Here is a 22766-nt window from a genome sequence, read left to right as displayed (position 1 = left end):
GCTGGGTGCGCAGCAGAATCAGGATCCAAAAAGATCCACAATGGGACAGTGGTGGGCTGAAGCCGGCAAGGGAGGATTTAATAAGGTTCACTGCAAGGTCTCTGGTGTACAGCGCCGATTGGCCCCCAATACTTAATTGACTCATCCTCTTTAATAACAAAAAAATGGTTATCTGCATGTGGTTAATTTATGGTTCACAAAATGTAAGCAATGGGTGGGACTTGTACAAGGTTGCTTAAGCAACAGACTTGTCTAGAAGGCGCGTCCTTTTGACCCTTCAGCCTTTTCTCCATTTGTATCCTGTGATGGCTCAAAGAAGGACCTTGTACAGCCTCCTTGAACCATACTGTGACTTTGAGGATATAAATTTGGCAAGCCTAATGATGGAGAAGAGTGGGGGGAGCCACAAGAACAATCCTGGAGAGTCTTGGATTTCTTCATGTGATAAAACACTACTGTTTCTTAGAGAGTTAAATTATCCAGTATGTTGAACCTGCTGTTAGTTTTGGTCTCCATTACCTTTAACTCAGTGTAATTCCTACTTGCTATAGGTAGATATGTTGAAGTCCTGACCCTCAGTTACCTGTGAATGTGGCCTTATTTAGAAATATGGTCTTGGCAGATGAAATCTTGAACGATGAAGTCATATTGAGTTAATATGATTGGTGTTCTTATAAGAGACAGAGGCACACAGGGAGAAGGTAGTCATGTGATGACAGAAACAGACTGGAGTGATACATCTAGAAGCCATGGAACAGCAAGGATTAGCACATGCTAGATGAGAAAAGGAAAAATTCCCCTCTACTTGTTTCAGAGAAAAAACACAGATTTTAGACTTCCAGCTTTCAGAACTACAAGATTATAAATTTATGTTACTTTAAATCACTTAGTTTGCAATACTTTGTTAATACACTACCCTCATGGAGTCATACACTTAGATTTAAATAAGTCATTTGGTTCTATAAATATATTGAGACATGGCTTAGCAGTTACATGTGCAAAAATTTTACATGTTATGATATGGAATGCTCAAAATGAAAAACACTGAGAATATGGACGCCAAGAAAGGTAGCACAAACTTGAAAGACTAAAAAGAAATTTACTCCCCCAGAAGAGGTGACAACAGCAGGTTTGTTCTGCTCGGTACCAGTACTAGTGAGAGCACACAAAGTAATGAATGCAGTTTTGCGCGTCTCACTTTATTGGGACACAAACTCTGAACTAGGACCACTATTCTAAAAAGTAGGGCACTAGAAAAATACCTGAAAGCCTGGGAATATTAGGTCTAGCAGGGGAAGGCTCAGGAAGAGAGCTACCTTCAGATATCTAAGAGGCTCGTATACAACAGGCATAGAGCAGATGCCGAGTAAGTGCTTACCGAAGGCAGGGGAGAAGGGGTAGATCTAGTTTGTGTAGGACCATTCAGCTGAAGTAAGAACAATGAGTGAGCTACAGGAAACATATTCTGACCAAATATAAGACCCTTTAACCTAATAAAAAATAAAATATACTTTAAAGGTATATTGAAAGAAACAATCCATATGTTTATCAATGGATCAATGGATAAACACCTATTGGCCTACCTAGTCAATGGAATAACACAACACTGAAGTACTGACATGTGGCACAGGATGAACCTTAAAAATATCAGGCTAGTTAAAGAATCTAGATGCAAAAGATCACATCGTATCATTCCACTTCTATGAAATATTTAGAGTAAGTATATTCATAGAGATTGAGAGTAGATTAATGGTTTCTAGAGACCAGAAGGAGAGCCGACAGGTTAATGGGTATGGGTTTTCTTTTAGGGTGATGAAAATCTTTTGGAACTAAATCGAGGTGATGGTTATACAACACTGTAAATGTACTAAATGCTACTGTACTATTCACTTTAAGATGGTTAATTTCATGCTACATGTATTTCACCATAATTTTTTAAAGGATGAAAATAGTATATTGAAAAAGAAGACAAGCGCTTGCTTTGTGGTAAGTGAAGCTATATACAGAATTTAGTAATATCTTTACATCAAAGTAGCAAATCAAAATTACAAAGAACTCCCAAAGCCCCTTCAAGTGAAACCTCATTCTCTACTGGAGACTAACCAATGACTAGGTATAGACATTTAAGACTCGCCATTATAATTCCAAACTTTTTTCTTGTACAACTTATCCCATGCATGCTGCTTTAAGAGACCACAATTTTCATGAATTCTCATGCTGCAATGAGACACTGTCCCAAATAGATTGGGAACATTCTGACTATTCCTTATGTATTTAACAAATCAATAATTTGATCATCTACAACCACTCTGAAATGGTAACATACAACAATTACAACTTTCTTATTTCCTCTTTCCCCTGAAGGAGAAATGTCCTATATGGTACACGTGTTCTGTTGCACAATATTTTTCAAAACTTTTCATTTATTTGAGAGGCAGAGAGACAGCAAGAGCTCCCATCCACTGGTTTACTCTCCAAATACCCACAAAAGCTGGGGCTGAGCTAGTCAGTGAGCAGCCAGGAACTTAATCTGGGTCTCCTACATGGGTGACAGGAAGGCAATTTGCCACCCAGGCACTGCATTAGATGGAAGCATGACTCAGGAACCAGAGCTAGGTAGCAGACCCAGGCACTCCAATATGGGAGATGAACATTTTATACTAGCCTAATCACCTGCCCCTATAAAGCAACTGAACAATTTTTTTCAAGTAAGGATAATGTGTGAAGCATTAGGGCTATCCTAAAATAAGACTAGAAGTCACTTCACTGATTTCTTCATAAGTGACCTTCAAGAAATATAGAAAAAAAAAACTGAATAAAGTGCTTCACCACAATACTCCTATTCCAGGGGCTGTACAACTTCAAAAATTACCGCTACCATGGTCCATGGAGTCACATGTAGACATTATCTCAGTTTCACATCAAGAATGGGAATGTTAATAAGCAAAGATTAACCTGGTTTGAAACTACTACTATAATGAAAGACGCTGGTTTAAAAAAAAAAAACTAAAGCTTGATTTTTGGTAAATTACATAACACAGGATCCCCTGTGATTCTGTTCACACGCACACGTTTGGCCATGTTAAAAGTCAGAATCACATCCTTAAAACAAGGAGGTAGGGGCTAGCGCTGTGGTGTAGCGGGTAAAGCTGCCGCCTGCAGTGCCAGCATCCCATATGGGCGCCACTTTGAGTCTTGGCTGCCCCACTTTCGGTCCAGCTTTCTTTGCTATGGCCTGGGAAAACAGTAGAAGAGAGCCCCCTGTACCTGCCGGGAAGACCTGGAAGAAGCTCCTGGCTCCTGGCTTCAGATCAGTGTGCAGCTCCAGCCGTTGTGGCCATCTGGGGAGTGAACCAGCAGATGGAATATCTCTCTCTCCCACTCTCTGCCTCTGTCTCTTTGTAACTCTTTCAAATAAATAAATAAATCTTTTTAAAAAAAACCCAAGGTGGTATTAAAACATTTATTGTCTATCTAGGGTACATCTGGTTTCTATCACTAGTGTAAAGGGCTCTCCATTTATTCAATAACTTAAATATACATCAAAGTTTTCCTTTCTATATGTAAATGTACTTCTTATATAGCAGAGAATAACCAAAGAACTTTTCTAATAAGCAGCAACTTATTTTTTTAAAGATTTATTTATTTGAAAGTCAGAGTTACACAGAAAGAGAAGGAGAGGCAGAGAGAGAGAGGTCTTCCAGCCACTGGTTCACTCCCCAGTTGGCTGCAAAGGCCGGAGCTGTGCTGATCCGAAGCCAGGAGCCAGGCACCAGGAGCTTCTTCCAGGTCTCCCACACGGGTACATGGGCCCATGGACTTGGGCCATCTTCTACTGCTTTCCCAGGCCATAGCAAACAGCTGGTTTTAAGTGGAGCGGCTGGGATTCAGACCACTGCCCATATGGGAAGCCGGCACTGCAGATGGCGGCTCTACCTGCTACACCAAAGCACCGGCCCAGCAGCAACTAATATACAGTTAAATTTCTATGAGCCTAAGAAGAGCATACTGATTATGTGTGTGTGTGCACAAGGGTGGATATGTATGTTTTAAAGTATCTGAGAAGAGAGAAGAGATACATCTAAAACCCTGGGAACAAGACTCTCCCAGCTTTCTTCTCTTAACTCCAGCAATGCAAGCCAGAAAGAGAATCAGCTTTCACATTTCAAGTCAACTGTAGAAAACACTAAAGTCAACTGAAATCCAGGACTAAATCAGAGTTTTTTTCTCATGTGAGGAAGAGATCAGCACATTCAGAGGCTAGAGCTTTGCCATCAAATTTGAGTAAAATCATTAAAGTTCCCACTAGATTAGTATGAGGAATGTCGGGTGTTTTGTCCAGACATTTACAAATGCCTGTTTTTGACCCACAGATATCAATCTTTCATAACCTACATAATGTTAAACTGGTTTTAGAAATAAGGAGATAACCTGTTCATTAACAGGAACACAGCACCTAACAAAGTATCCAGGATATGGTAGGTGGTTAATAATTATTAAATAAAAGTAATATATGACTTAGACCAAGCAACTGAGAACTTAAGAATCAGATGAGCATAATTCTATCACACAGTTTGGAAAACCATAGTCTAATTACAATGATTCTGTCCATTGCACAAGTGTTTTTGGAGCTTATTTGAGAGTATCTCTGGAAGGATGCATAATTTTCCCATTACTAGAAAAGCCCTAGGAACCACACAAATAGATGTAAAAAATTCCCCATTCGTCACTAGCAACGCAAAATGAAGTACATAAAAATCAGCTGAGTCCCACTGTCAAGGTCCCTGTGAGGAGTCGCTGAGGACAATATCACCAACTACGATGCTCTGAGGTCAAAAGGGTCATGACCTGAGCAGCAAATTGACCTTAGAAGCTAATCTATGAAAGCTTCACCCTGGGAAGGAAAGATGATAACCTTGGTAAATATGTGCCTAAAATATCACAGTTTTGAGAAAGACAAGGATATAAGGGGAAAAAAATCACTTTGAAACGCCTCGGTTGGTCCACTCATTAAAAAAGGATAACAGGGGTTGGCATTTGGCCTACTGGTTAAGATGCTCACCAAGTACCATAGATCCCAGCTCTGGCTCTTGATTCCAGCTTCCTGCTAATACAGACTCTGGGAGGCAAAAGTGAAGGCTCAAGTGGTTCAGTTCCTACCACCTGCTTGGGAGACCTGGCCGGCCGGCTTTTGCTCAATAAGGCAGCTCTTGTGGTCATTTGGGGAGTCAACTAGCAGTTGAGAGTTCTCTCTGTCTCTCAAATGAATGAATGTAAAAAGCAAAGCCATTCTGTTTTCTTCAAAAGGGATAATTTGGGGTGGGCATTTGATACAGCCTGCTAAGGACGCCTGCATCTCATATCAGGGTTCTTGGGTTCGAGGCTGGACTCCACTCTCAATCTGAGCTTCCTGCTAATGCATACCCCGATAGGCAGAAGGTGATGGCTCAACTAGCTGGGCTGCTGCCACCATCTACCTGGGAGACCTGGATGGAGTTCCAGGCTCTAACTATGGTCTGGTTCAGCCTCGGGGGGTGGACCAGTGGATGGAAGATATCTTTTTGTTTCTCTGCCTTTCAAATAAATAAAATTAAAAATAAAATTTTAAAAAAGGTGAGAAAACATAACTGGACATATGAAATCGCTACCAGCAATAGCACCAACATTTATCAGAAGCTTAATGATCTTTAAAACTTATTTATTAGAAAGGCAGAGTTACAGAGAGAGATGGAGAGACAAGGGAGAGCGATCTTCCATCCACTAGTTTACTCTCCAAATGGCTAACATGGCCGGTGCTGGGCCAGGCCAAAGCCAGGAGCCTAGAATTCCACCCAGGACTCCCATGTGGGTGACAGGGCCCAAGTAGTTGGTCCATATTCTGCTGCTTTCCTAGGTGCATTAGCAGAGAAATGGATCGAACTGGAGCAGCAGGAAATTGAGCCAGCGCCCATATGGCTGGCATTGCAAGCGGCGGCTTCAAGCACTGCATCGTAACACTGGCCCCTTAATGATCTATTAACTACATGCCTTCCTATTCTCTCAACAAGAATGGAATCGAACTTGGCTGGCTCTCTAAGAATTCAGTTTTCACTGAAGTTGACTTCATGAGTTAGCTATTTAAAAATCCTCAAAGATAGCATCAGTTCATGAAGCAACGTGATTCCCCTACGGCCTACAACTGGACTGATGAGGCATACTAAATATATAGACTTTCGTTCTCTTTCTGTACCTGCTGATGGAAAGTCTTGAGGTGAGACTGAAGTAAAAGGAATTCGCTATGACAGCCAATTCTCATATGTTCCAATATTAAAAAGAATCTACATTCTACTTTGGTAATTATCAAAGGTATATTTTTAAAAAGGCAGGGAACATTTCATGATTAACAAATTAATCAAAAACAAATTAATGTAATTTCTAAACTCTGGAAAGGCTGTGGTAAGAATAGTATACTCCTAAAGTAGTGTAAGTTGGGATAGTCCATGAGAAAAGTCATTTGGCAATATGAATCATGACCATATATCTACGTACTCTGATGTATACCACTGACAAGAGCTTATCCTAGGGGCCAGCACTGCACACATTCGAGTCCCAGCTGCTCCAGTTCTGATTCAACTCTCTGCTAATGCACCCAGGAAAACAGTGGAAGATGGCCCAAGTGCTTGGGCCCCTGTGCCTACACTGGAGAGCCAGAAAAAGCTGCCTCCTGGCTTTGGTCTAGCCCAGCCTTGGCCATTGTGGCCATCTGGGGAGTGAACCAGAGGATCAAAGTTATCTCTCTCTCTCTCTAACTCCGCCTTTCTAATATATAAAATAAATTTTAAAAATTATCCTACAAAAATATTTCAAATAAAGAAAAATCTTTTAGGCAGGAAAATATTTACCACAAAATTTCTAGTAAAGAGATACTACAAGGGCTGGTGCTCTGGAGTACTGGGCTAACATTCCACCTGTAGTGCTGACATCCCATATGGGCACCGGTTTGAGTGCCGGCTGCTCCACTTCTGATCCAGCTCTCTGCTCTGGCCCGGGAAAGCAGTGGAAGGTGGCACAAGTGCTTGGCCCCTGTACCCACTTGGGAGACCCATAAGAAGCTCCTGGCTTCAGACTGGCCCAGCTCCAGCCGTTGTGGCCATCTGGGGAGTGAATCCGTAGATGGAAGACCTTTCTCTGTCTCTCTCTGCCTGTAACTCTGCCTCTCTAATGAATAAATAAATAAAATATTTTGTTTTTGTTTTTGTTTTTTTAAAGAGATACTGCAAACCAACCTAAAATGTTCACCAAAAGGTAGGATTACATTTGTGTTTTAAAGTGTCGGTACTGCCCTGGGAGACAGAAGATCATGGTTCAAGTACTTTGGTCCCTGTCACAAACATGGCGCTCCTAGCACTTAGCTTCAGACTGGACCTGCCCTGGGTATTGCAGGCATTTAGGGAGTGAGCCACTGAATAGAGGATTGCTCTCTGTGTATCTGCCTGCCTTTCAGATAAAATAAACAAATAAAAAAAATTCTAAATGAATGCTGCATTAAAAAATGTTGGTATTGAAAAAGTAGCAACAAAGAAAAATCCTTGACAAAAGATAAACATGATACAAAGGCATATTTTTATTATGACTGTGCCCATTAAAAATACATAGAGAATTAAAAAATATAAACACAAAAAAGGGAAAAATATATATGGATATGCAAAAGAATAAAGGTATACACAATGGCAGTAGCTGTTTGCAGTTCCTTTTTGCCACGTTTTGTGAAATGACAGGTATTACCTTAAAGAGCCATTAGAAAAGTAAATTATTTTCCTAAAAATAGCCTGTGTATCAACCCTTTTCAGTGAAAAGATCTTAAGTCACAACTTGCTTAAAGGAAGAGGACACTGCGGTGTAGCAGGTTAAACTGCCACTTGGTACGACAGCATCCATATCAAGTACTGGGATCAAGTCTCATCTCTGATTCAGATCCAGCTACCTGCTAATGTGCACCCTAGAAGGCAGTCAATGATGGTTCAAGTAGTTAGGGTCTTGCCACCCATGTGGGAGACACAGATCAGTTCCTGGCTTCTGGTTTTGGCCTGGCCCAGCCCTGGCTGGTTCAGGTATTTGGAGGGTGAGTTGGGGAATGAAAAATATCTCTTTCTACTTCTCTGTCTCTCTCCACCTCCATTCTTCTCTCCTTATCTCCCTCCATCTCTGTCACTCTGCCTTTCAAATAAAAATAAATCATAAAGAAGAACTTGGGTAAAGAACACTGCCATTTTAAAAAAACAAAGAACAGTTTCCGAAGTCTCACGTTTTCAGAAAAAAATCTAACAAATCCTTGGGCTAGATAAATCTGGAAAGGGAGGTAGGTACATTACACTCCATTACCAGCAAGGTAGACTGCATGTTGTCATATCACAAACTGTGAAAAGATCTGCAAAAGATTCAGCTATTGCTGGGCGTACTGGAACATAAAACTGGAACATAAAACCTTCCGTGCTCAGAAGACCTAGGAACATTCTTCTCACCAGTTTGGGAAATGCTGCTTGGGTTGATGAAGGCATTTCAATTACCAGAGAGGTGTGTCCCAACTCTCCACTTCCCAGCTGGGAGTCGCTAATGGTAAGTGGGCCTTCTCACTCAGGTGCGGGTACTAAGGTAAAGGCAAAGTGTGAGAACTACTTACATGTGTGGCTACTTACAAACAACTCAATCTCTCCAAGGGAATAAGAACACGGAATAAACCCTTTAGGGCACAGGGAGACTTTCGGGCTCTTACAAAGGGGTTCTGATCAAATCTGAAGACAGGAACAGCTTCTACACAAGAACAGACTCTCTTTTTCTGTAATTATGAAGTACCAATCCAAGAAATCGGAGTAACCCAAATTGAGAACTAGTCAGTTTCCCTTTTAGCTATAAATCATGCCCCACAGAAAACACAAATATTTATCATTTTGAAGTCTGCATGTTTTAAAGAAAATATGTATGTGTGATAGCAGGGTGTCTTCACAGTGTGTCTACCTCCAGGCTCTGAGACGCACAAACAGGTTCTCCCCCACCCCTGCCGAAAGGCTCCTTAGCCTATGAAACCGTTACCTCTGCTCTAAGTGTAGCTTTCGTGCAAGCTGGGCAAAGAGGTCCATTTCGGGAGAACTGGAGGGGAAGGTGCCGAGTTCGATTGCGACACATTGGCTCTTCACATACCAACCAGCCCTGAAGAAAAAAAAACAAAACAGGAACATCCTCCTTCAGTTACATACAGCCAAACTTCCCAGTACAAACTTCTATCACCCACAGAATGTAATCCAATGAGCTTCAGTTGATTAGTAAAGACCATTTTGAAAGCGAAGAGTTTACCACGCTCTTCACACAACGAATGACCAGCCCAACAGCTGAGTCACTGCAGGCTATTTACATAACTGCTATGCTGAGTTCTTCCGTAAAACAGGTTACACCAACAGTGCTTAGCCTATAAGGTGGTTGTAACAAAGTTATTATCTTCAAAGTGCTCAGAAATATACTTGGTATAAAACACTTAATAACTTTTTAAAAAGATACTTTTTTTTTTAACAGGCAGAGTGGACAGTGAGAGAGAGAGACAGAGAGAAAGGTCTTCCTTTTCCATTGGTTCACCCTCCAATGGCCACCGTGGCCGGTGCACCGCGCTGATCCGAAGGCAGGAGCCAGGTACTTCTCCTGGTCTCCCATGGGGTGCAGGGCCCAAGCACCTGGGCCATCCTCCACTGCACTCCCTGGCCACAGCAGAGAGCTGGCCTGGAAGAGGGGCAACCGGGACAGAATCCGGCACCCCGAGCGGGACTAGAACCCGGTGTGCCGGCACCACAGCCGGAGGATTAGCCTATTGAGCTGCGGTGCTGGTCAAAAAGATACTTCTATACATGGTTTTTGGAGGCATAAAACTGGTTACAATGTTTCAATGACAAGTTCAACTAACAGCTACTTTCCTGAGACTGGAAATAGCCACTGCCCACTTCCCTGTCCTTGAGAACTCTCTTTTCAGGTTCTGTTCTCCCGAGTAACCTCCTTTGCTGCTCTTGTTTGACTTTTCACACACTGCTGTGTTAATGATACGACCTTACCTTAAGTCAGCATTATCTTTGTTCTAAAACATATCTGTTAAACAAGGAAGGCAAGACTTCACAGATGGGATCGAGCAAAGATTTGATGTTCCTATTGAGGCACCAGAGTGTGTGAGCTTTGGTGTTGTATAGAGTGGCATAACCACATAAGACAAATGCAGGGTGAGGTGCTGGAGCATAAAAGGGAACCAACGTGCTTCCTTGTTTAGTGGTGTTCCAACCAAGGGAGCTGCAAGTAGGGAACTCATTATCTGTAGGTCTTGGAGTATTTGGAGAGTGTTTCTGAACTGGTCTTAGAGAATCAATGAGGTCTAGTAGGTGGAAAAGGGAGGAACGATGACTCAGGCACAAAGAACCATATATGCCAAAGAGTGAAGGCCAGAAAGAGCTATGCTGTGATGTGATTCTGTAAGGGCTCAATGACATGTGTAACCCCCTTCCCTATTTCTAGATGGAGCAACGGCAGTATTTATATGAATGCTGTTTAATTATATTTGGTATTTCGGTCTGCCACTTACTAATGTGTCCATGCGGTGCTAATCCCAAACCGAGAGAGGCCCTCATGCACTGCTGGGCTGCTTTACCTCATTCCTCAGAATAGGCCCTTCTTGGAAGCAGCCACAACCCAGTTCAAGGGGAAGCATGGAGAATCAGTTCTGGCTCCTTTTAAGACTTCAACACAAAAGGATGGTAAACTAGAGAACTTTCTGACCAAAACCACACTCCCATTAAAGAACAAAGATTCATCTAGTCAACCCATTCACAGTAAGCTTCATTCCTACCTTAATTCAATAGGCTAAACTAATTCAAAATTTAATTTGAATTTTTCAGCTAGAGGGTCTCAACAAGTCCCCATGAAACATAATATATGCCTGTAATTATATGAAATATTGTGAGGAATAGACAATGCGGCCCCAGACAACATTTCAGGAAAGTACAATGTAAATAGGAAAGCAAGGTCCACATACTCAAAGACTAAACATAATTCAGTATTTGGCTTTAAGAAGCAACTTGTGTGGAACTAACTACAAATGCTCAACAATACAAAGAGGACATGGAGTTATGTCTGAGAGAAACCACTACTAACACAGCAAAAACCAGAATAAAAGGATCAATGGTTCGTTCTAACTAACATGCAACTCTGTGTTCTAATTTCTAGGGCCTATTGCCACATTTTCCTGATTGAATATATTTATACTCACATTTTAATATTTTGGGGACTTAGATATATTTACAATTGACAGGTATAATTTAATGAGGTATTTGTTTCCTTCAAAAAAGCTGTTAAGACAAGAGCATGACCCACAATCAGTTCCCTAGGATTAATGAAACAAGATACTTTGGCTTAAGTCTGTTCTAGGCATGTGTGATACAGCGGAGCTGACAGCATCAATAGATATTAAAATTTAAATGTAGCCTATAAACACTAAAGGTGAGCCTAATTATTTCTGTAAGTACCAACAGACACATTAACAAAGGAAAAGAGGAAATTTATAAAAACTGTATATGAAAAATGCAGGGGTCTGGCGCTGCGGCGCAGTAGGTTAATCTTCTGCCTGCAGCACCGGCATCCCTTATATGCGCTGATTCTAGTCCCAGCTGCTCCTCTTCAGATCCAGCTATCTGCTGTGGCCTGGGAAAGCAGGGGAAGATGGCCCAGGTCCTTGGGCCCCTGTACCTGCAGGGGAGACCCAGAAGAAGTTCTTGGCTTCAGATTGGCTCAGCTCCAGCTGCTGGGGCCATCTGGGGAGTGAACCATCAGATGGAAGACCTTTCTCTCTATTTTTCCCTCTCACTGTAATTCTACCTCTCAAAAAAAAATTAAAAAAAAAAATGCAGGACTGAACCTACCCATTATTGTCCATTTGGGTTTATTATAGTTTGATATTTGAGGCTTTCTGTGATTTGGAATATGTAGCTAGTTAACATTGCCAACCACGATTATAATTCATTCAATTCCAAATAAAACAAAACATAAGCAAGCAGACAGGTAACAACTATCATGTTTTGAGACAAGAAATTAGTAAGTACCAGAATACAACATAGAAGTTAAAGTTATTTTAACATAAAATGTTTAAACAGCTGAAGTTCTTTTCAGATGTTTTCAAAACTTGATTCCATCAATTTACTACAACTTCATGACTCACTGGGTGAGCTGCCAACCAGGGAGATGCAAAATTGTCATCTCACCTGTTTTGAAAGCAAACACCTAACTATATCTCTGACAGAGCTACTAACTAAATGTCCTTTCAAATCATATAGAACACAGATAATATAATTTGTCTAGACTTTCTCCCAGTTATAATTAACATTAAAGAGGTCTTTTTTTCTTTGTCACCTCTCTATTCAGTGCTTATTTGGGTTTGTTTGTACTTACTATCTGTTAATCTCCCTTTACAAATGACAACAATAACTAGTGCTATTATGCATGGAAATTAAACATGCTGATAACTCTGTGAAGGGAACTGGGGCTGAAAAAATATTAGAAGCCTGTAACTCTTTATGCCTTTTGTTTTATTTTGATAATTAAGCTTTCGGTCATGGTGTATTTTAAACAAAACTCTTCCATGGGGGAAAGAGGCCTTAATCATATTCAAAATATACTTTTCTTCAAGTCAATTTTTTCAAGGACATTTGGCTAACCCTTTGTGCCTTCAACAAATTTTAAAAGATTATGCTGGGGCCAGCACAGTGGCTCACTTGGTTAATCCTCTGCCTGCAGCGCCAGCATCCCATATGGGTGCCAGTTCTAGTCCCAGTTGCTCCTCTTCCAGTCCAGCTCTCTGCTGTGGTCCGGGAGGGCAGTGGAAGATGGCCCTTCCTGGAAGAACCACCTGGCTCCTGGCTTTGGTTGGGTGCAGCACTGGCCGTAGTGGCCATTTGGGGCGAGAACCAATGGAAGGAAGACCTTTATCTCTGTCTCTCTATCTATAACTCTACCTATCAAATAAAAAATGTATAAAAATAAAAGATTTTTTATCAAAAGAGATTATGCTAAATCTAACTTTCAAGGGACATTTGTGTTATTACAAGTGAATATGCTAGGTCTTTGAAAATATTCTGTAATGGGGGAAACTCTCGCATTACAAGATCTCACAGTGAATACTGCCTCTCTAGGGGGATGAAAACAAAATAAATAAAAATACCAATAATGTATACATTTACTTTGAATTACCCCTCACAAAAACTAAATTAACTTTCATTCTCCAAGCCTCTAGGAAGATGTCTGCTGTCCAAATCTGTCATTTTATTATGGAATGCCACATGCAAATTGTCATAACCAATAGGAATAAGGTCATTAAAATTTTAGTTTCCTACCTGAACCACATTTATGAGTAGAAAGTTCAAAAGAAGTGAAGTCAATCAGTCCAATAGCAAAACAAAACAAACCCTTACCAGAACATGCAAAGCTCTGTCACTTGTTGCTTTACTCTCAGCATCACTAATTCCTTAAAATCATTGTGTACGAAATTGTGTCAAATGCTGATTGGTTCTGATTGCTAAATTATATTTCTGAGGCCTCAACTAAAATGGTTTCTGTCTGCACATGCTAAAAAGCGATCGATTTCTACTTGTAACTGAGGCGTTCCTGTTACTTGCACCTTAAATAAACTCTCATTCATTTGTGTACATTTGTATTTTCTAGAAGGATGCACACAATATAGCATCCAGATCTAGAAATATGGTTTATAGAAGACTCTCAAAAACACCTTCTGAATAAATGAATAGAAGCAATAAAAAATGCAGAAGAGCAAATTAATGAAAAACAGTAAGAAGGATCTCAAATTCATAGGAGAAAAAAAAAATACACGATACTTCTCATGCTCTGGAGTCAAATACAGGGTGGGATCTTTTTTCCCATTCCCAGTCATTCACCAACTGTGCCCACTAGACTGTCCTTTGTAATCCTATTATCCCCAACTTCACCCAAGCCAAGATACCAAAGCTGTTCTACTGCAGCAGCTTCTTACCTGGTTTCCCTGACGCTGTCCTCTCCCACAGACAGAGCAAAGGGGTCAAGTGCAGTTTCCCAGGGCCCTCTACTCAAATCCCCTAATCATACATCCTACAGACAATTCAGAACAAGCTCACTGGTCTGACTTTGAAATCTCTACTATCATACCCTGCGCTCTCTTTCCCATCATTCTCTTAGACTCTTCCTCCTCTCACTGTCCTCCAAGATTTTGCCTCTTTTCACCTCTTCATTGCTCCTCCTGGAGAACCTCTGCCTCAAGTGTCTGTTCCTTCAGCATCAGTGATTTTCCTCTTCGGGGAGAATTCTCAATCCCCAGGAATTTCTCCTCCATCTATTTCATACGCCACACACTGATCTACACTGTCTGTTAACCATCTTGTTTTACCACTTGTTTTACCTCCCTAGCAGGATGATCAGTCCTCTGGGGAAAAATCTGCTTTGGATTTGATAGTGTCCTCCTCATTCTAGAGCATAAAGGCTCACAAGAACACAGAATTGAGGATATAAAAAATGCACTCGGGTGGGGTTTCTCTCCTCTCATTTGCGAATGGGTAATTTTGTGTATGTCATAGAGCTCAGTGAACCTCTCTCTGAGCCTCAGTTCCCTCATCTATAAAACAGGAGATAATAATACATCTCCTATTAGGGTTGTTCAGAGGATCAAAAAAGAAAACTCATGCAAGTATTCAGTCAATGTAAGAGACTGTTATTTTTCACCCTACAAACGCCTTCGGTATTGGAGAATGTCACCGCTGAGCCGCAGCTGACAATGCACCATTAAAGATGCGTAATTTGAACCAGGAAAGAGCCTGGTCAGCTTCCACCTGGCGTTATTACAAAACAGAAAACTACAGTGACGGATAAATGGTAAAAATGGGTGGGACTGCTTCTCAATTTGACTGCAAAATATTACAACTATGCGGTCAACGTAAGTGAAATTGTCATGTTTTCCTTGATAAAAGTACACTTGACTTGAAGTTATAGACAGCAGAATGGATAGTGAGGGAAAAGGAAGTGGAGTCTGCTCTATTTTGGGACTCAGAGATTTTCTAGAGTCACGCAGCGGCTCTCCAGGAACGCAGCAACAGGGCAAGGTCTGCCAGCATGCGTGCTCTTTCAGACTTCATCACATCATTACTCGTTTTTGTTAATGGCCATTAACCGCCCCTCTGCCTAAACTACACGCACTTCCAGAACATCACTCTCTCTTTTCCTTCAAAACCATTTATAAGTGCTTTGGGGTTCCCTTGTAGGCACATTTTTGCTGTCACAGAATTATTCTCAGTGTAAAAAATGGGTCTTCTTATAGACAGTGCACAGTATGGGCCCACAGCTGCTTTTGAAGAATGACATGTTGTGATTTGGGATTTCCAGAAATATCAAAAAACAAATTGCTTTCTGACCCACATTTGCACCCAAAACTGGGAGAAAATTTCCCTACGATCTCCAGGGGAAGTTTTAACAGGAACATAATTTTGCTTTTAAAGTTAAATCTTCGACACTGTAGCATGCTGGCATGTCAAAGAGTGATTACCAAGCCTCAGAGAGATGCGAGGGTAGGGGATGAAAGAGCAAATCAGGAAAAATAAATATATAAACTAACTATTTGGCAAAGTTAATACAAAAATACTTTAAAATTATCAAACAAAACAGAAGTGAAAAATGCCTTATCGGTCAATGTAAGAATTTTAAATATTATTAAAATTGATTTTTAAAGTAAGACATCTCTTTAAATGAACAGTCATATGTCATTTCATCCAAGTTATTTGAAACTTATTGATCTTATCATTTGTGCAAGGACAAGACTCTGCCATCAGTTTGCTGAAAAGATAATGGAGCACTCCCAAACTGTTATGATAGGTTAGATGCAAACAGCAGTCCTCATTTAAACACACAGAATAGCACTACAAGTGGACGAATTCCAACCTCAGCAATCTTATATTACATGATAAATTAGCAACTTGGGCTGCTTTGCCTCACATCAATTCCAAAACCATATTCTTGCTATTTTAATTTGCAATCAAAGCTTGAGCATCAGAAGATGTTCCTGAGGTACACTAAAGAGCCCCATGCAAGCCATCTTCTGCTACTCTGTGAGCACAGAAAGCCAACAATTACCATCAATTGTATTTTACCACTGTAGGATGACACTAGAACAGTTAAAATTGTCTCCATGCAAGCAACTGGGGAAAAAAATACTTAAAATGACTTTATATGGAAAATTACATTGGGGGGGGGAGTTCAGTGGAGGACATGAATCCTTCGGTATGGGCAGCTAAAAACCTCTCTTAGTATATTCAAGTCTATTCTATAAAATACTCTCCCTATTCATCCAACTCAAAAGCAAGCTACATTCTTAGGCTATAATAGGTCACAACTAAGTACACAGTACCTTGCTTCAGGAATAATTGTGCTTTGTCTGTCAACTGTCAACAAAGCACAAAGAGCTCGTGCAACCCAGTCATGTACTGTGGCTGTTAGAGATCTAACAAAATACAAATAATAAGAATACAAAATTTCAGAGCCACCCTGCTTTCATGTTATATGAGAAACTGAAAGCATTTTCCTCTCCACATTCCATTCATCCCTATTTTATTATAAATCTTTTCATAAAAGATTTTTTCCCTATGTGAAGCTACAAGTGACTTGGGGATGTAATATTCCAACTGCGATGAATGTCCAACCTTCCAACCTGAGTGGTTATAAATGGATGTGTCAGTGAAGGCATACAGTCATTTCAACAAGGAAAAGGAGAAAAGAATCAAACGGAGTAAGATGGTAAAATGGCTACACTGGTGTTTATATTAATATTTTAGTGGTGAAGTCTCTAAGAAAGATCGTTCATTATTTCCATTACCATTCCTGTCTCTTGAATCTTCACTCTTATAAAAACACCACCTTAGCTATGTATATACCCTTCAAAAGTAAACTCGAGTCTCAGATTTAGCAGTATGTGCACAGAAAAAAGAAGAGTGGAGGAAATACTCTAAAATGCCATCACTGGTTATCTCTAAGTGGTTTCTTCTTGTTTCTGGGTTTTCTAAAAATTTCTGCAAGTGGGGCTGGCTCTGTGGCAAAGCAGGTAAAGCTGCCACCTGCAGTGCCAGAATCCCATATGGGTTCCGGTTCTAGTCCTGGCTGCTCCACTTCTGATCCAGCTCTCTGCTGTGGCCTAGGAAAGCAGTAGAAGATGGACCAAGTCCTTGGGCCCCTACACACGTGTACAAGACCTGGAAGAAGCTCCTGGCTCCTGACTTTGGATTGGGACAGCTCCGGCCATTGAGGCCACCTGGGGAGTGAACCAGTGGATGGAAGACCTCTCTTTCTCTGCCTCTGCCTCTCTGTAACTGTCTTTCAAATATATAAAATAAATCTTTAAAGAAAAATTTCTACAAGTGCATATTGTTTTCACTATCAGAAAACTGTTATTATTGAGAGATGAGATAGTTTTGCCAATAGCTTTCAATATAATTGATCCCTAACACATCTGAAAAATACTCTGAACTACAGCATGTGTTTGGTTATTGCCAAGATGAATTTTCAGGGAATGTGGTAAGGGGTAAAGAGGACATATAAAAAAGTCTGCTCATTAAAAAATTTCTTACTGAATCTCAAATTTCAAAAATAGACCCATGTAATCACATAAGCAGTTCTCAAGCAGCAAGTGGCAGGGCATGTATTCGTAAAAAGAGTTAATTATTAAATTAAACCACTCTCAAATGCAAAGTCCTTACAGAATACAATCTGAATGCTTTTCTTTATGATGGCTGGTCTCTGAAGGCAGGTAATAAATCAGTATTAAAGAGAGGTGCCTTGTTCCCCACGTCTTCTCCCCTGCCTTCTTTATTCAGTGTGCACACAGATCAACTCTGATGTCCTGGGGCTAAGAATCAAATTTTAAAAATCTCAATCAGGAGGGCATGTCTTAGCAGAATAGTTTTTCTTTGCTCAAGCCCAACTAAAAGACATTTTTATTCTTGGTTTGCTTGTTTGTTTGCATGATGGTATTTATTGGTATGTTTTAATATGATATGCCTGTGAGTACCAAATACCAAGTGTTAAAACTGAACTATCTATGCAATTGCCTCAAAGGGCATCTTAAAATCAGAATGGAGTTCACACCATCACCAGGCAATGTTTGTTCATTTAACTTTAATTATTTTCTCCTTGAGAATGGTACTAATGAAACTGAATATCTTTCATGGTTTCGAAGGACCGTTTGAATAGTCTGTAAACAGAACTAAGGGTAGACAAGAGATCTGGCTCAGCCAGGGGGTTGCTAGGTGATGTAGAATGTCAACCCACAAACTTGTTAAGGTTTGCTTTGCTTTCATGCCACTTTCACACACTCTCCCAAGTTTTGAGAACTGATTTTTCAGGTGGCCATTAAAAAAAAAGAAGAAAAGCCCCCTGCCTCCAAAATTCACTCCCCACCAGATGCTCCACCAGATTCTCAAGAGATGAAATCTATTTGACCTTTGGCTTTAATATGGGGAACTTTTGGTTTTACATAAACTAGGATTCTACATACTCCGAATGCCCATAATGGAAGAAACAAATGCAAGGTGGATTTCAACACTTCAAAAAGACACTTCTAATCTTCTCTAATTGAACTTTAACTAAAACTCAGACTCCTTTGCAGAAAAAACACAATCACAATTTGGGAGAGTTAGGGCACGCAAACCAAAACGCTGTGGCAAACACCTCAGCACAGATCATCCTCCGCACAGATCATCGTCGTGACAAACCTTTCAGTTTAGCCACTCCGGTCTCGCCTCTGGCCAGCAGCAAGTCTGAATGCCTGTGAGGCTTCTCCCTCCAGCCCCCTCCCCCAGCTTCTTTTTTAAGTAGCTGATCAGAGATTGTCCAGTAAGAGCACTTTATTAGATCATCAGCCAGAAGGGTTCACAAGTACTGAGAGCAATGGGCTCCAATGCGGCACATCAGTTTTAATAGACCAGGGGCTACTAGTAAACTGCAGATACTGCTGAGAACTTTCTATGCACTGAACTCTTGAAAAAGCACCGTCTCTCCAGCTTAAATGCAGCTGCCTCTTTCAATGCCGCAAATGGGTAAATTTGACAAAAAAGCCACCATTAAGACTACATGAAAGGCTCAAGACAACATCCTTTCAATGCTTTGTACTTCAGTAATCAGATGTACTTACTCACCCCCTCCCCCAAACCCGATCAAGAACTATTTCTGAATGGTAGGAAATAATTCCACTTTGTACATCTTTTAGTTAATCAAGACTTTCTATTCAGCAATTTGACCTTTTGTTCAAAACAGGATTATCAGTTTTTTCGCCAGTTACCAAGGGCGACTCGCATGGTGAACATAATTGCAATAATTTGCAAAACACCATGGCAACCCACATTACAACTAGGTAAATACTGGGCTTTTGTGCTACATTGTTATTTTCAGAGATGCTGAAGTCAAAGAACGAATGACAAATGAACACAAAATTTATATTTGCTTTGTCTCAAAAGAGAAGAAAATTGATAACAAGAATTGGGGGGAAACCGACTACAGCTGTAATTTCTAACTTGATTAATTAGGATGGTAACAGTCCTTAACAGTATATTCAACAAACAGCCCTGACTTCGTCTCTCCACCCACCTCTCTCTATACCACTACCACTATTCCCCCCCAACACCAGACAAATTTTTTCAGCTTGGAGAACAAACATCCCCCATTTGCTCTTTTCTTCAACTTAATGGAATCCTTAATTGCAGAATATTGTTCTCCTGCTCTTCACGGCAATGAAAACCAGAGAAAGGAGGAGAGTGCCAGGGCAGACAGGGAACTGCAGTCCTTTTTTTCCCTGCCTATTTTGGACACCCCAGGCCCAATGATGAGACGGCATTTTCCTGGTATCAGCAGCTGTTTCGTAGCAGACAATAAAGTAAAAACTATTTAGCTTTGCAGAAAAGCCACTTCTTTCCTCTTAGCAACACAAGGTAAGTCTATATGCCGAGATGAAGTTTCATAATTTAAATGCCAGAACATGAGAAAATAATGAAAATAACAAAAAAAATACATTTTCTTGTAAAGAAATTATTAACTGTGAGACTGTCCAAAAGGCTGTTGAAATGCGTGTTTGCTATTTGAGAAAGATGTTCAATAATATCACCCGTGTGCTGAAAACAACTTTATACTGATATCCCAGTTCACAAAACAATCTAAAATATATGCTGAGTACTCCGAAATTAACACAAAAATCAAAACCATATTTTAGTAGATAAAACAGTCTCACAAATACTATCATAATCTTTTCAGTAATAAATATGACAATCATAAAAGTTGTGTCAATATTTTTTTACTCAGGTATGCAAGGTGAGTTCTATTTATAGTAAAGTAACAGCTATTTCTAAGAAGCACAAATTCTGCTATAATGTCGAGGTTTTTGAAAATTATTAGGACTTTTGGATGCAAAATGTAGTCTTTGGGGATGACAGAAGAAAAAGAGAGGCAGAAAGCGCTTGCTGAAGTTAGGCTGCCGAGATCCTGAGCGAGAACCAGCTCCAGACGCATTCTAAACAGCCCAGCCTGCTGCTTTCATCTGCCTCGAACAAGGAAGAGCCAAAGGGGAGTCCCTGAAGCCATGTGGACATCTCCCCTAAATTTTGAAACATCAAATGCAACTGATACTATAATGGGACCATTCTTACTTTGTCAGGGCTGAAAAATCCCAGGCACATCTCTAAGATTCAGCTTGGAGAGATCACAATATAACATTCTGCAGAATATGCCTACAAAATTATAGATACTGTGATTTCTCTTGAGGAGTAGAAAGCAAAAGAATGTGACACAATAACTCCTTCTCAGTCAGAGACAACCTCTTTATACTCTGAAAATATATTTTATTTTCTGGCTTAGTTCATTCCAAAGTTACCACACCACCTATATTAGGTGCATTCCTAGCAAAAGTCTGAATGTTAAGAAGAAATGTATCCTTTAATAGCAAATGATAAAGGGCCGAACAAGCCTTCAGTAATTTTTGATCAAACAGAATTGATCATAGATAGGAAAATGGTACTAAAATTCCCATGACACTTGAACATATTTAAGGAATTTCTGCACTTCTAACATTTTACCTAGTATACTTGCCTTCCTCCCCAAACTTGCATGGCTTCTGTTCCAGTGGGTTTTTAATTTTCTACCTATTTATTTATTTATTTTGCCAATTGGCTATGATGCTTCTTGACTTTATTTAGAAAGGCTCATCTACAAGCAATGGTAACGTGCAATCTCCCATGATGTTAATGGATTACCCAAATCCCTAAATCAGGAATGGCAATATGTACCAGGTGTACTGCATTTCTTCTCCCAATTCCATTCCATGGCCACTATAGGAAAGAAGCTGGCACTCAATACGAAACTCATCTGCTTTCCTCGCCCCAATCCCTCTTGCTCTAGAATTCTCAATTCTGGCTGCACGTGGGGCTCAGCACAGGAACATTACAACTCAGATGGCTAGACACCACCTCCAGAGTTTCTAATTCAGTGGGTCTTGGATGGAACCAGAGAATTTGCATCTCCAACAGGTTCCCAGGTAATGCTAGTTTAGGGGTCTCACTTTTAGAATCACAGTTTGAGATACAGAATGGGCTTTAGGATTTTAAAAAACTCCCCAAATGATGCTGATGTGTAGCCAAGGTTGAAAACCACTGCTCTGTGTTACTCTCATTCCGCTCTTACTCAAAGAAAACCTTCACACTGTGAACTTCACAAACAGAATTGTACTTAAAACATTATATATCAACTCCTTCTCCCTCAATATTTACTTTCTTTAGATATTATTTATGTGGCTCACTCTTTTATTGTTCTTCATGAAGCAACAGAATTATTAAAGTCTCAAAAATGTCTTAATTCTATTAAAAGAACTGACCAATAGTTTGCATATTTGTGCATAGTAACATTCTTCCTTTAAATAAACCAAGAAACCAAGAACTTTACTCTAACAATAACAATATAGCCTCTAAAATGCAAAAAAAAAAAATTTTTTTTTTTGGACAGGCAGAGTGGATAGTGAGAGAGAGAGACAGAGAGAAAGGTCTTCCTTTGCCGTTGGTTCACCCTCCAATGGCCGCCACGGCTGGCGCGCTGCAGCCGGCGTCTTCCTTTGCCGTTGGTTCACCCTCCAATGGCCGCCACGGCTGGCGCGCTGCAGCCGGCGCACCGCGCTGATCCGAAACCGGGAGCCAGGTGCTTCTCCTGGTCTCCCATGGGGTGCAGGGCCCAAGCACTTGGGCCATCCTCCACTGCACTCCCTGGCCACAGCAGAGAGCTGGCCTGGAAGAGGGGCAACCGGGACAGAATCCGGCACCCCAACCGGGACTAGAACCCGGTGTGCCGGCGCCGCTAGGTGGAGGATTAGCCTAGTGAGCCGCGGCGCCGGCGAACAATTACATTTTAACCTTGAAAGTAATATGAAATAATATATTTAAACCTTAAATTTTAAAATTGGAAGGGACTTTAAAGATCAAGTTTAATCCTTTATATTATATGTGAGAACAAGTAAATTCCTTGTACAATTTCACACAGCATGTGGATTGAACTTGATAATCCAGTGCTCTTTAAACACTCTACATCTATGCTGCTCAATATATGAGCCAGTAACTGTGTGTAGCTCTTGAACACTTGAAATGTGGTCAGTCCAAATTGGGGTACGTTGCAAGTATAAAATATACGGTGAATTTCAAAGACTTAGTCTA

General features: G+C 40.5%; 1 protein-coding gene across 4 annotated transcripts in view; it reads right to left on the bottom strand.

Moving 5' to 3' along the window:
* POLA1 (DNA polymerase alpha 1, catalytic subunit) overlaps positions 1-22766 on the bottom strand; it is a 330362-nt gene that overhangs the window by 102736 nt on the left and 204860 nt on the right. For all 4 annotated transcript variants that reach the window (XM_008272470.5, XM_089324875.1, XM_089324876.1 and 1 more), the window contains exon 35: positions 9070-9186. In XM_008272470.5, the coding sequence (XP_008270692.3) occupies positions 9070-9186 (117 nt within the window). The remainder of the gene's footprint in view (positions 1-9069; positions 9187-22766) is intronic.

The sequence above is a fragment of the Oryctolagus cuniculus genome, chromosome X (assembly GCF_051225735.1).
Source record: "Oryctolagus cuniculus isolate XC-2025 breed Fujian yellow rabbit chromosome X, ASM5122573v1, whole genome shotgun sequence".
Taxonomy (NCBI): Eukaryota; Metazoa; Chordata; class Mammalia; order Lagomorpha; family Leporidae; genus Oryctolagus; species Oryctolagus cuniculus.
This window is presented reverse-complemented; position numbering and strand designations above follow the sequence as displayed.